This window comes from Sinocyclocheilus rhinocerous, unplaced genomic scaffold (assembly GCF_001515625.1).
Source record: "Sinocyclocheilus rhinocerous isolate Xijiao unplaced genomic scaffold, SAMN03320098_v1.1 scaffold53, whole genome shotgun sequence".
Lineage (NCBI taxonomy): Eukaryota > Metazoa > Chordata > Actinopteri > Cypriniformes > Cyprinidae > Sinocyclocheilus > Sinocyclocheilus rhinocerous.
The window spans coordinates 1,797,871-1,811,376 of NW_015645538.1; the positions used below are offsets into that span (position 1 = coordinate 1,797,871).

A 13,506-nucleotide genomic window follows, 5' to 3' on the forward strand; every position below is an offset into this window, starting at 1 on the left:
CGACGTGTTTTGATTTTGAAACGTGCAGTGCTCATGTTTATTCAACGAAGTCAAACGGCACAAATAAATCAATGTATGGGAAACTGGTAATGTATATCGAAATATCGGAAATGTGTTTAAAAATCATATCACCGTTATTGAAAAAAATTATATTGCGATACATATTGATATTGAATTATTGTCCAGCCCTACTCTGTAGCAATGTCTTTGTCAGAGAAAAGGTCAGGTAATAATGCCTGTATGTGCATATGTGTGGTTTCCACTGCGCTAGAGTGCCATAATTGGTGTCACTGCAATTGTGTACCTGTATAAGAGCAAATATTACACAGTTCCTCTCAATATAATGACTGTAAAGCCTGTACATGCAAGTACTTGTGAGTGCACGCAAGAGTATGAGTATGTTTGCTAGAGAGCTTTTACGTTTTAGCCTCTGTACAATAATTCTCTACCTTGAGTGGAGCGCTTGGGGCTCGGATCACCCTCAACATATCAGCACAATTGACAAATCCAATCCCGACGCCTACACAAGCGCCTGGCTCTCTGCTCAACAGCTTCCTATAGAGTCATCGCCCCAGTTAGCTATAGCATGCAGGTCGTAGCACGCAGATTTATGGCATAGCTATACTGCATGGGAAATCTGAGTGCCGTTTCGTGCCAGAAAAGTGGTAACGTAGGGTGTCAGATTTGGTCACGGAGTGCGAATTTAGAGTGGTCGAAGTATCCGACTGAGGTAAAGAGAAGATCATTTGAATAGATCTGAAATTTTGTTTTACAGTTAGTAAATAAGAAGAAATGTGAGCAAAAAGAGGGCCTGAAATAAGGCTGTAGCCAGCTACCTCAAGATACATTCAAAACTGCCAGATAGGCGAGAAAAGACCCAGCTGATTCATAGGCGCAGTTGAAGAACAAGACTGTCCAAAAAACGCCCTACATTGGATTGGATTGAAGTTTAGGTAGCAGGACTCAGGACGTGCTGAAGCGAATCATAGTTGTATTGTTACCACATTCTTTCCAGCGTGGTGTCACTGGCTCAGTCCTCCACCGTTCAACTGTCCGCTTAAATCTTCCCCCCCATGCCGAGATTGGCAAAGCCGAGCCGAAGGAGCACTTAAAGCTGCTTGGTTCCAGTTCGGCCGTCCTGACCGCCTCCAAGTCAACCGGCCCCGACGTATAAATAAGAACAATATCAGATAAGTCTTGCAGGAAGCCTATAAACATTTACATTCTCTTTTAAGTGCTGTTTATGGATATTTTATCTCCTATCTGGAAGTTGAAGACATTGTGAAAAAGAAGGCGACCTGGGGAGGAATCCAAGGCGAGTGGTGAATCAAAAAGGCAGCAGGCCCTGACAGGGACCCAGGCCCATTGACCATAATAGGTGTTGAGAGTGGCGGCCTCCACAGATGAGGAACCAGCTCCTTAGGCCTGCCAGAAGAGTTATGAGATGGTGCGGGTAGTGATGGGGAGGGGAGGGATGCCTGGTAAGCTACTAATTCTATATCTTCTTCTGACAAAGACAAAGTGCAGCCAGCAGAGTTCAGTCTGGGAGACGGGGAGAGAGAGCTTGTAGGACTCACTAATGTTGTGTTTAACAGAGTGGACCCACTCCTGTCTTCCTGTCCTCCAGCCTGATGCCTATCTGAGGCCGAAGTCTGACCACAGACAGTTAGCGTCTGGTTTGCTATGCCTGAAAGATATGCGAAAAATCTTGTGATTACTTTTTTGCGCCCATTAACCATAGATTGCTTTTTAAGGTCTGTCCACGAGCAAAAGCATGCAATAATGGGATGGTTACCAAATGAGTAGTATTCATCTGGTCATATGATCACAACATGACAGGGCTCATGAGGTGAACTGCTACATGTAAAATAAAGCTTTTATAATGAAAGTCTTCATACGTGATTTTAAACACATTTTGCCCAAAAGTAATATATATTTATATATATTTTTTTTTTTCAAAACTTCTCTACTACTTGTAAGAACTACCCTACCCTTTTCAAAATTTTAGACATGCCAGCATTAACAGCCTTAGACCTAATGCTTTTAGTCCTGATTTTCCTCTTACTTTTAGTTAATGGAGTTTGGCAACAAATCGGAGCCAAAATCATTGCTCATTCATGTGAGTGACGATCTCTATGTTTGCATTATCAAAGATGCAATCTGAAAGAAGCGCTGATGCGTCACTGATATCTGAGTGATAGTTAGCAGGTTAAATATCTAGACTTGTCTGCGATTTAAGTCCTGTAGTGTTAAATGTGTTTTGACTGAAACTGACATTGGCAACGACAGACAGCTGTGTGAAAAGGACAGCAATCCAATGACTCTAAAGGCCATGTAACATATGAGTGACATTACAGGTATAATACACTCAACAATTCGAATAATTTACTTACCCTCATGCTGTTGTAATATTGTATAACTTTTTCTTCTCAACACAAAGGAAGATATTTTGAAGAATGTTGGCAACAAAACACTCAGGCATTTATTAAAGTATCTTCTATTGTGTTCCACAGAAAAAAGTAAGTCATACACTTTTGGAATGAAATGAGGGGGAGTAAATGACGAAAACATTTTAATTTTCCCTTTCAATTCATAGTCAAAAAATACTGTGATGCAGCACTATAACAGCCAATCAGAACACACTTGGCGTTGTTCATGTGCGGTGGAAAATGTATTGCTTAAAACTTGAAATCAAAAAATAAATCTGCTTAAGAAAGATTAAAAAGTTATCAAACACTACTAGAAAAAAAAGACAAGAAAACACCATAAATACCATCTTTTATCGTTTTATCAAAACCCTACTAGAAAACCTCAACAGCATAATTTTAAGTTTGATTATGCGACATCTAAAGCCTGGACATGTAAGAGACATGAACTTCAGTCCGATCGGAGTGAGCCAAATCACAGCAAATAGTAGCTGTGCCACTCTGGATGGCCTCAGTCCTCCCCACAACGTGAAACTAAGAGAAGCTCCCACATTCACCTGAACCCTTCTAATCTGCAAAATAATGGCGCTCCTTACACTGAGGTGCATCCTTGCCTGACGTGACGCCTTTTGTCTCCTCCTGTGTTGTGACAACACTTACATTTGTAAATTGCCCTCCTTGTAGAGGATAAACATCTGATAGCCACAAGAGAAGGGGGTTGGGGAGCGTAACAAGCCTCTGGGACTTCCTCTAAACAAATGGAGAGATCTTTAGAAGGCTACTGTTTGTGTTTGCAAAAGACACGGCCAGGATGCATGAGGCTCCTGTCAATGGCCTCCAGGCGCTATTCAACTACGTTAAAGCTGGCCAACAGGGTGTATCTGAGAGGGTCTGAGGGGAGAAGATCGCAAATGATGCAGAGAGTTATTGCAGGTTAAAGTAGCTGCATTATTGTATCTGAAACAAGTAATACGATCTGTATTACACTACTCAACTGAACCTGGGCTTTGAACCAAAAGCATAATATTGCTGTGCACTGACGCTGTGCAGGCATCACTCAATGTGTGAACAATGTGGTCAGGAGCACTCTGTCAAAACTGCTCATTGGATTGGCAATTACTTTAAAAAAAGAAAGAAAGAAAAAAAAAAGAAGAATGGCGGGGAGGGAAAAACAGCAGATTAATCATGCTGTTAGCGATGAAGATGAAGACGTTGATTAATGCAGTTTGGCTTTTTAAACAAACAACTCCTGAGTGTGCGGTGTGCTTGGCATTACCCTTTAATTTAGAGAGGGTTGACTGGAGAAGTTTTGTTTTTGCAGCTTCGCTGAAGCTCTCTGCCCCCTTGTTCTTTACCCCCTTCTCCGGGGCTTTTTCCCCCTCTCCGACACCATATGGAGCAGGCCTCGCGGAAACAATTCGCTAAAAAAAAACAGGCCTGCACTCAACCGTTCCCTCCTTTTTTATCACCATGCGAGAATAAATTGCCCACTTATTGTGCGTTCTGCCAGTGGTCCGGGATCATTTTTGTGTTCTCGATCTAATTAGATTAGTTTGGTGCCGGTTCGGGGTTACTGCAAGGAGGTGCCATACGAGTGGAGAATATCGGGCTAATTGGCAGGAGGATACGGCCCATTCCTCGCTGTTCGCCAGCAGGTTCGCTCCTCTGCCCTCTCTCATTACCGCCGTTTTGCAACTATCTCAAAATTCTGAAATAACCCAGCTTACCGTATTCTTACAGGCAGAAATTGGAGTCAAACTAGCGAGTCTCATTAGGCACGCTCACGACCGACACCTCTCAGTCCGTAAAGGCTCTGCTGTTTATCTAGCAGGCCTGAAACGCATAGAGATGTGGAATTTCCACTGCAGTGGAAACCAGTTCATGCTCGCATGCTAATTCCACGTCTGGAAAAAAAAAATCAACGACTTTAAAAATGTATTACAGCAAGTTCCTAAATGCACTTTTACCTGCAAATGAAAAGCCTTTTTCTTAGAGCCATTATATTCGTCAACAGTAACCAACTGGTTGTTGAGTATTATACAGCTGCTGATTAAGGTCTTGCTGCGTCAAATATTTCTATATGCGCTGCAAAACCCAGAAACGGTGGAGGCGAATGATCAGACTTTTAAATGAACATTATGAAAACATTTGGCCGTCTGCCTCCCTCGGCACACTGGCATGCCATACATCACGCAGGCACCTACTGGAGAACTATGCAGACCACTCAAATTTCCCCACCATAACTCAACCAAATTATACAAAGCAAGGTACAAGTAATAAGCATAAGCTTTAACTCATGGCATAAATCCATGTTTATACCCAAAAACGGGCATGCGAGTCAAAGAGACGTTCCAGTGCATAATAGCTGAACCTATAAGGATATGAGCATAAGTAAAGCCTATACTGTAGGTTGGATGCAATTAAAAGTGGGCTGAGATCAGAAAGTCCTCATTTTTAAAATATAGGCCTAGGCTACTTAAGTGCAAACACACCACATGCTGCTTAATGCGAAATATCAGTAAATCATAGTGAAGAATCATCGGCTGGACTATATAACAGCCATGAATTAGCATTTATGGGTTTAGACTGGGTCGCACACATGGTTTTAAAGCAAATACACACATTTTTAAAGCAAATTAAAATTAAATTAGGTGGGCATTTCTAAATACGGAATCTTATAAAACTGCAACCGTGTCATGGAAACGCATCAAGTCACGTTTGAAAGGAGAAGACTAAATTAACACAAAATCTAAGTAAATATTAATATAACAGCATCCCAATACATTTTCCCCAATACCTTCAAATTAATAAAAAGTGAAAATAGAAGGGTAAAAAATTTATTTAAAAAATGCACTGAAATGGCAAAATCTTTGTCTTTAAATTAATAAATTAAAATTGAATATTAAAAAATATTTACTAAAGACATCAAAATTCAGTCTGTGTTAGAAAAAAAAATGTAAAAGATGAACAAACGCATTACAACCCAGTAAGCCCCATCAGGGACCCCTGAACCCCCGTATTAGCACTCAGGGATCTCAGGTGACCCTTGACCTACAAGCCTGTGTCGGAGTTCTGGGTGAAGGATCCATACGGTTACTCTCGCCATTCAGAATCACCCCACGTCTAAGCATACAACACCAACCAAAAAAAATCAAGCACATTTTAACCATCCCAGTTTGGTGTGCGTTCACACACAAGCAGGTTTTCCCCTGAAATCCAGACTGGAGAAGATGGCATATGTTTAACATTACGCAAATCTGCTGAAACGGCAGGGCACACGAGAGAAACCTCCAATGTGGCAACGTTCACAAAGGCAGGATCCCCTAATCACTGGCCGCTACAGGTCGTTTATTATACATTTCGGCACAGGAGAAAACAGTCCACTACGACACACGCTCAGATTACCTCATTTAAGAACGACTACTGCTCGCAACCCAGACCGCAAAGAATGCAGCCGCTCTCAGAAGTTCAGATTATTGCATTTCTACCCTTCATTAGCTTGAGACTTAAAATCATGTGCGGTACAGAGCAAGCAGGCAAACTGCTTTTAAAATTAAAATCTCAGCCGAAAAGGAGTGTTAACGGTATTTCCTAATAACACTTAATGCTGCTATAACAATTTATGACATATCTAAATAACTGAGCAATGTAATAACTTTAAAAAACAAAAACCAACTAATGCAAAAACATGCCAAACATCTAAAAAAAAAAACTATCGTGTTTGACCAGAGAGTGACATAATCAATCACCATTTATAAGACTAAACTACAAAAACAGACTTAATTTTATCTGTGTGCTACTATGCATATTTTTTATGAGCGATGCAGAAATATCTCCTGAGAGGAAGTCTGTCGAGTGCAGCTTTTCACAAACAGTGGCAGAGAAGAATACCAGACCACAGTATCACCTGGTCCACAAATGTACAGCTCAAAGAAAGCCCCCACAGACTAAAAAAATACTGCTTGTGTGGCCTATCTTATTACCCTAGAGAAAACCCACAAATAGTCAAAAAAAGTCAGGGAAAAGAACTGTTCCTGAACAGAAGAACTGTACTGTTCCACGTAATAAACGGCAAAGCAGTGGATGATGGCCTTACAGAAGATCAAAGCACTTTAAAAGCTTGAGCTATCTAGCGGTGTAGATTACTGCCCTGAACTACAGGAAGGCTGGGTTAAAAGTTACCATAAATAAAGTTTTAAAGCTACATCACCCTAACACAACACCATCAAAAACCTGACGACAAGAATCACATCCTTCTCTGTTAATCCTACGTATTAGTTTAGAAGACGTGCAACATGAATTGCATCGAAAACCACAATGCCACACACTGCCAGAAATCCCTGCGTTGTTGTAACACACAATCACACGTATACATACCTCTGTTAAGCATTGGGTTATAGCATTATCACACTCAAATCCAACAGGGAGGCAGATATCAAAGCTGGCAGAGTATCCAAAGACCCTTCCCTGAGGAGCCCTCCGAGGTATCCTTTATTCCACATCCATTCTGCCTGGGAATCATTCCATTTTTTCCCTCACAGTGTTCACAAAGTTTACTCGCTCTACGTGCGTTGCTTGTGAAATGCGCCGTCCCGTACTTCCTTTTCTCAGAAAACCTCACAGGTGCAGATGATCCTGGGTGCGAGGGGTGACCACACCATGCCGTTCTTCTCGATCACTGTAACGAAACAAAAATGCACATGCTTAGCAATAAGGAAGTGCTCGGTGTAAACAGTACTTTTTGAGTCATTATTAAGAGGGAAAGTCAAAATCACCACACATTAACACTCGCAGAATACAATTGCAAAAACTAACTTTAAGGAATAAAAAAACAAAACAACGAACAATAAAAAGAAAGCATGATCTACCAAAAGACTTTTGGAAAAAGCACAACATGGACACCGCAATGCACGCAAAGAGAGCAGAGAGAAATCCTGTGTCATGTACTCAGGCAGTCTGACAGCAGGTTTCATGAATGGGAGATCTGACAGTACGGGCCCTCTGGCTGACCAAACTTGAAACAGGAAAACAAACATTCTCAAGGAAAACTCCCCTCCCCCCCACAAACCTTTTCTTTCGACTCATTCTGTCCAACCTGTGTCAGGTTAGCAATAGTCAACCGCACCAGCCTCCAGACCACACAAAAGGAGAACGTGCAGCCACCGTGAGATGGAGAGGAAAAAAGCTAAACGAAAACCTGTTTGCGAGGTAAAAGAACACACACCGCGATAGAAAGGAAAAGAAAGAAAGAAAAAGAAGGTTAAACTGACTCATCAACGTTCCAGAGGGGCCGGCGGACAGGAGGATCGGCGGACGCACTAAACTCAGCTCGTCGGAATGGGGAGGAGAGGAAGTGGGCACTGCTGGAAGATCTAAACTGAAAACTTTCAGAACGTTTCTGATATGAAGCCGAGCATAGAGGCTTGTGGCGGGATAAAGCTAGGCTAACAAGACGAGTGTTTTTAATCAAACAAGTACTTACTGATGCTCTAATTTTTGTATAAAAGTTCAGGAAAGTCAGTTCATATGAAAAGCTAACCGAACGGGAACCACTAGCTTTGAAAAACCACATGTAGCCAAAATGTCAACACATCCGACCAATAAAAGGTTTATCATCACACATCACTTTAACTTGCATATTCAATACAAATGACAGTTATTTTTATATTCTCAGTAAAAAAGTACGTTTTTGTCAATGAGTAAGATTGAAGATTTAGGGGAACTTCGATATCTATTTCTTCGTTTGCCGTGCAACCTACCACTTTACTGGGAATACGCGAGTTTTCAGTCAGCAAACTTTACCAGATGTATGCTAACCACTAAAATATCACGCACCACATAATTAGCCTAACAAGTGATGTCAGACAGCTCTGACAGAGTCAGAGACCCAAACCGTCTCTTATCTGGAGGAGTTGTTAAACACACTTGAGCTGCATTTGTGACATGTAAAAATTAGCCATCAAAATATAATAGTAATAAATACATGGAGAAGCTAAACCTAAACTTTATAACAGGATAAAGGAGGTTGCTATGACACCACAGGTCAAAGGTCCTTGTGTTTCTTTCCCACACAGGGTGTGAAGAAAAAAAAGGGAAGAGAACAAGATTTCTTCTAACAAAAGTAACACTTACATTTAAAGCACTTAATCTGGATGACAAAAACTTTCTCAATGTTACACTCATATACAACCCCAAGTGACTTCACTCACACAAATGCACATTTCTAGTTATTTCTCTTCAAATCCATTCATACTGCATGAAAGTTCAGTGAGAAAATCCATGACACTAGCAAGTCTTTACAATATATCTGCTATAACTCACCATAACAAGTCTATAGCACACATCCAGAGCCATTTAGTGACTTCAAAACACTGCTAAAAACAGGATGAAAAGCATATGACGAGACAAGGGACGACCTCTGTGAACTGTGGCTCTTTTATTCTTGAAAATCCGGAGGAAAAAAGACTAGCTATTCATACGCAGGCTAAATCAAACATATGTTATAAAAGCTTTTAAGGCTACCAATTATTAGGAGCTGTCTCTGTGTAAACCTTGGCATTTCATCAGGCGGATACAAAAAAAAAAAAGAAAAGAAATTCTCAATTTTCATGTCTCCCTTGTTTGCTGATTTCTAACCACGAAAAACAAAACAAAAAAGAATTTCTATAAAGTCATTGATGCGTCATTTCAAAACACAAGCAGTGATGGTACTTTGCAGACTTGCCTGTCGCTCGTATAGGGAGTGGAAAAAATACTATGCCGTTCCGAAAAACATAATTTTTAAAAAGAAAAAGAAGAGAGGGATAATTTTAAGAAGTTTCAACGACCTAAAAAAACGTATTCAGTCTATCAAAAAAAACAGTTTTTGGTTGTAAAATGTCCTTTGCAACATGAACATCTTTAAGATTAAGTTTTTAAAAGATTGTTTGTGTTCACTTTTGAGCAACAATGAATACAAATATATACAAAAAATAAATCTGGTCTGAGTAGATTTTCTAAAAAAACAAGAAAAATAAAAAAAATTACAATATTTTAAAGTCATCAACTAGTTCCAATATGTTCTTTTCAAGCAAACACCTGGATTTAATATGGTAGCGCGATCCATTCTCTTTCACTGTCGTTAAAAAAAAATCCCCAACAATTTATTTTCTCTACAGGCTTCTTATTCAACGGCACCAACGCCACATGAATCTGCCGCAGGGACACAAGTGGCAAATCACAGTGCGGCAAGAAGTTAGCCCAAAAAGAAGTTGTGCAAACTCAGAAACCACGAAGAACAAATGGAAGACCCCCACTGCTGCTTTCTCCCTCCACCAAGGCCCAAATTCATTTGTCAGCCGTAAAGTTCTTGACTATACAGCGCTGATCTATTGCCTCTCTCCAAAGAGCTCACAGATGTGGAGTCATTTACATTTCAAATACACCTCAAGCTTTTCAATCACTTCAAACGCGTCTTATCAGACAACTCATGTGGATCTTTATTCTTCTGTGCAAACTGAGAACTGAATCTAGTAATCCACTGAACGGATAGCAAGAACGAATTCACATATTTGTGTGAGTGTTTACAATGCACGAGGAATTAAATAATATTCCAAGCAGATGGAAATTTTTCTTCTGATCTCTTATACATGTAAAATGACAATGAGCTATTTCATGCATGACAATAAAGTGGGGAAAAGTTATTTAAATCTTCACAGAACAAAAATAGTCATGTAACTGCAAAAAGAGGTAAGATAAAGCAATTGTAACTGCAAAAACCAGATGATGACAGAGCTGAGGTTCCCTGTTGACTGTATCTGAAACTATGTTTACAGTTGTGAGTTTCTCTGTTTCTCTAAATGATGAGCCGCATTTGCCAGCACAGGCTTTGTCATTAAGAAACTTTTACCGACAAACTATTTCAGAAAGAAAAAGAGAGCATATCATTTCCAGACTGCCCGAGTGTGGCAACTTTCACAGTTTACAGGAAACAGTGCAACTCATCTACTGGAACCAACATGGGATTTTGTATCATAACAATCAGATACAGGTTACGCTTCAGTGCAGCACATTTAAGTGAAGTGTGGGTGATTTTATCAGTTTGAAGATAAATACCTGTTTCCACCCACTTGAAAGTACTAATGATATTCTAATGTGAAAGTGATTGTAAAACCAAATTAACTGGAAACATTACCAGAGTTGCAGAACTGAGGAACCTTGCAACAACTCAAATCCAAACAATGTTACAAAATGTATAGGATATGAACACATGTATACACATAACTTGTTAAAACTTGTTAGAAATAAATAGAACACTGGAAGTGTGTTCCTGTCCTCTGTACAAAAGTTTCTATCGATGAATAACATCAACAAGAAAAGATAAGGAGAAAACGACTACTGTACACGCCAAGAAAAAAAATGTACAATTTCTATTCACATGCCTTCATTTTAGAAGATTAACACAGAGTTATTTAAATTCCTTGAACTTTTGTGGAAAAGTTTTTTTGAAAAGTGATAAGCTCCATCACGCCACTTTGGTCACGCCACAAGAAACTTTGTGAACTACAGCCCCCCCAAACACACCTAAGTGCGAAAGTTGTCCACACAGTTGCTAAAACAAATAAAAAGTTTTCCCATTACTTCTATATTCACAAAAACACACATCCAAATGAGAAAATAGTATTCGTATAGTCAGGAGCTCGTTACCGCTATTCATAAACTTTTCCTCAGAAACTTGGTGCACGTCTCCATCGCCTCGAAGAACGCAATGAAAACAGAAAGACGTCTTTTCGCTACCTGCCTTCGAATAAAACCGCAAAATAGCTATAAAAGCCCCGTTAAGATCTGTAGACTGTCGTGTAAACAACCTGCGCCTCTTTGTATGTGGAAAATGAAGTGTAACGTTCAGCGCGTTGCCATGCCTACGCGTTTTCTTATCGTACATCAGTCACGGAAAGTTTTCGAAGTTTGTGTGGAAAGCGCCATTCAACTTGAAGCATCATTTACGCAAAAACAGTAGCCTACACACTAATGAAACTTTCTACAACTTGAGCTATGCACCGTTTAGCTACTTTAGCGCGCAGTCCAACCGGTTTACACATAAACAAAGCAAATAAAAGACGCCTCGCGGCTTAAATGTACAAGAGAAAAAAACGATATTACTACATTCGGGATATTATCTTGTGCAAAACGCATTGCAACACAGAACGAAATAGCTGAAAAGAAATGGGAAGGAAAAAGTAATCCAAAAACCTCTTCGTGTGTTTTCTCTCAACTACTGGGAGCTAGCAAGTCGCCAATTTCAATTTGCAATTTAGCCTCAAAACCCAAATGGCACGCCGAAATCCGAAGAGCCGTGCTCTTATTTTCATTGCAAAGTAGCACTCAACTGATTCATCACCAAATCCCTTCGCCCTTCTCAACATTACATAACATTCTCCCCCTAAAAGCCTTCAGGAACTAACGTTACAGCTAAAATTCACATCGTTCTTCTGCCGTGATCGCAATGCTCATTGATTCGCTTTCTCCTTACCTGTTGATTAAATTGCAATAGTCTTTGCAGTCTGAAAGATGGTGGAGCTTTGGCGTTAGCCATGAAGCGTCTTTGTGTTGTTTGTTTGTTGATCTCGGGGAATTATTTCTTTTTTTATGGGGATGTAAGATTGCGAATTGCTCCTGTACACGTGAAATCTTGGGAGACTGTGTTTAATAGTAAAAACGCCTGAGTCTGGGATGGAAAAAAGGAGGTTGGTTTTTGCAGTGATCTCAGTTCTTTATCAGAAATGTTATCGCTTGTCAGGACCTCAGACTCCAAGCATTACGTCAGTTTCAAGACACCAACACTATTAATATCAAGAAGCCCTTGCGGAGGAAAGCGCCACCCTAGAGCGCGCTCTCTTAAAGGGACAGTGACCACTAAAACAGCTCCAGCCACTCTGCAACTTCGCCATAGACTGCTGAAGAAACCTACTCAGATAAGTCATCTAAACGAGAATCGGTTCTCAACCAGTGGTTCGCACTTCTGTTCCGATCAGAGAAAAAAACAACAACAATGCGAAATGCAGTGTAAAGATTATTTCTTCATTTTTAAGGGGAACCGTATAATATTATTTCTAGTAGGCTATAATTTTAAAACTCATGTAACGCAGATGTCTTCTTGCGGCCACCATAGTTTTGTGATAATCTAATAAATTAATAATCATTAATTAAAACACTACTTTAAAAAAAAGGAGTTAAAAATGTCACTTTAAAATCTCTATCTATCTATCTATCTATCTATCTATGCATAGTTAAGATATTTAAAAAAAATAAGCTTATCGATATTTAAAGGTAGAATAAAACTTTGCTCTTCAGGGCACAGTTTTGGTTATGAATAGCAAGTGACAACCGCATTTTATAGCAGTAGAGCTTAAATTAGGAGTCACAACCAAATTGTGAGTGAGTTGACATGCTGTAGTTGTCTCAAATGGGCTATTATTAGTATCTTTTTTTGTGTGTGTGTGTGTTTTCTTAGTGCTGTCAATCCTTCTCAGGGTATTGAAATATAGGGGTATGACACAAACCCCTGGGCAAACATTTGGGCAGATATATACATATAATACACAAAAATCAGAATGTCTTTTACAGTTATTTTGTGGGGTAAGAACATATTAATAAATATATAAATAAATGTCACTCTTTGATTTTAGGGACATATTTGTTTATTCAAAACCTTATCAGTGCTCAGCAATGTAGAACTGAAACCAAATAAGTGAAATGAAACACTCTGTCATTCTGTGAACATTTACTGACAGGTGGTAATTTCTGTGTGGAATAATTAGCAGAACACAGTAGTAATGTTTTTGACAACTAGTATGAGTTTAGCTGACATGAAACACTTTTGGGAAGTTGACATGTCCTGTGGTGTGCTTCATCTAAAATTACTGTAAACAGCATTTCATGATTATTTTTCAATAATTATCATATATGCAGCATTTATGATCTTATAGACTAAATGGAAAATTTGTACACCACTCATTACACATTCATATAAATTTTAACCTAAAAATCTTGATGTAAAGTCTGCCCTTGTAGAATGTGTCATACTGTGTCATTAAAATCT

At 39.5% G+C, this 13,506-nt stretch overlaps 1 protein-coding gene across 1 annotated transcript in view; it reads right to left on the reverse strand.

Annotated features, from left to right (window-relative positions):
* The window catches only part of LOC107706219 (zinc finger transcription factor Trps1-like), a 124,635-nt gene extending 112,398 nt beyond the window's left edge, over positions 1 to 12,237 (reverse strand). Inside the window, exons 1-2 of the mRNA XM_016509851.1 lie at positions 11,938 to 12,237; positions 6,804 to 7,104 (exon numbers count right to left, since the gene is read on the reverse strand). Of these exons, the coding sequence (XP_016365337.1) occupies positions 6,804 to 6,816 (13 nt within the window). The 5' untranslated portion in view covers positions 6,817 to 7,104; positions 11,938 to 12,237. The remainder of the gene's footprint in view (positions 1 to 6,803; positions 7,105 to 11,937) is intronic.
* Between the last annotated feature and the right edge of the window lie 1,269 nt (positions 12,238 to 13,506).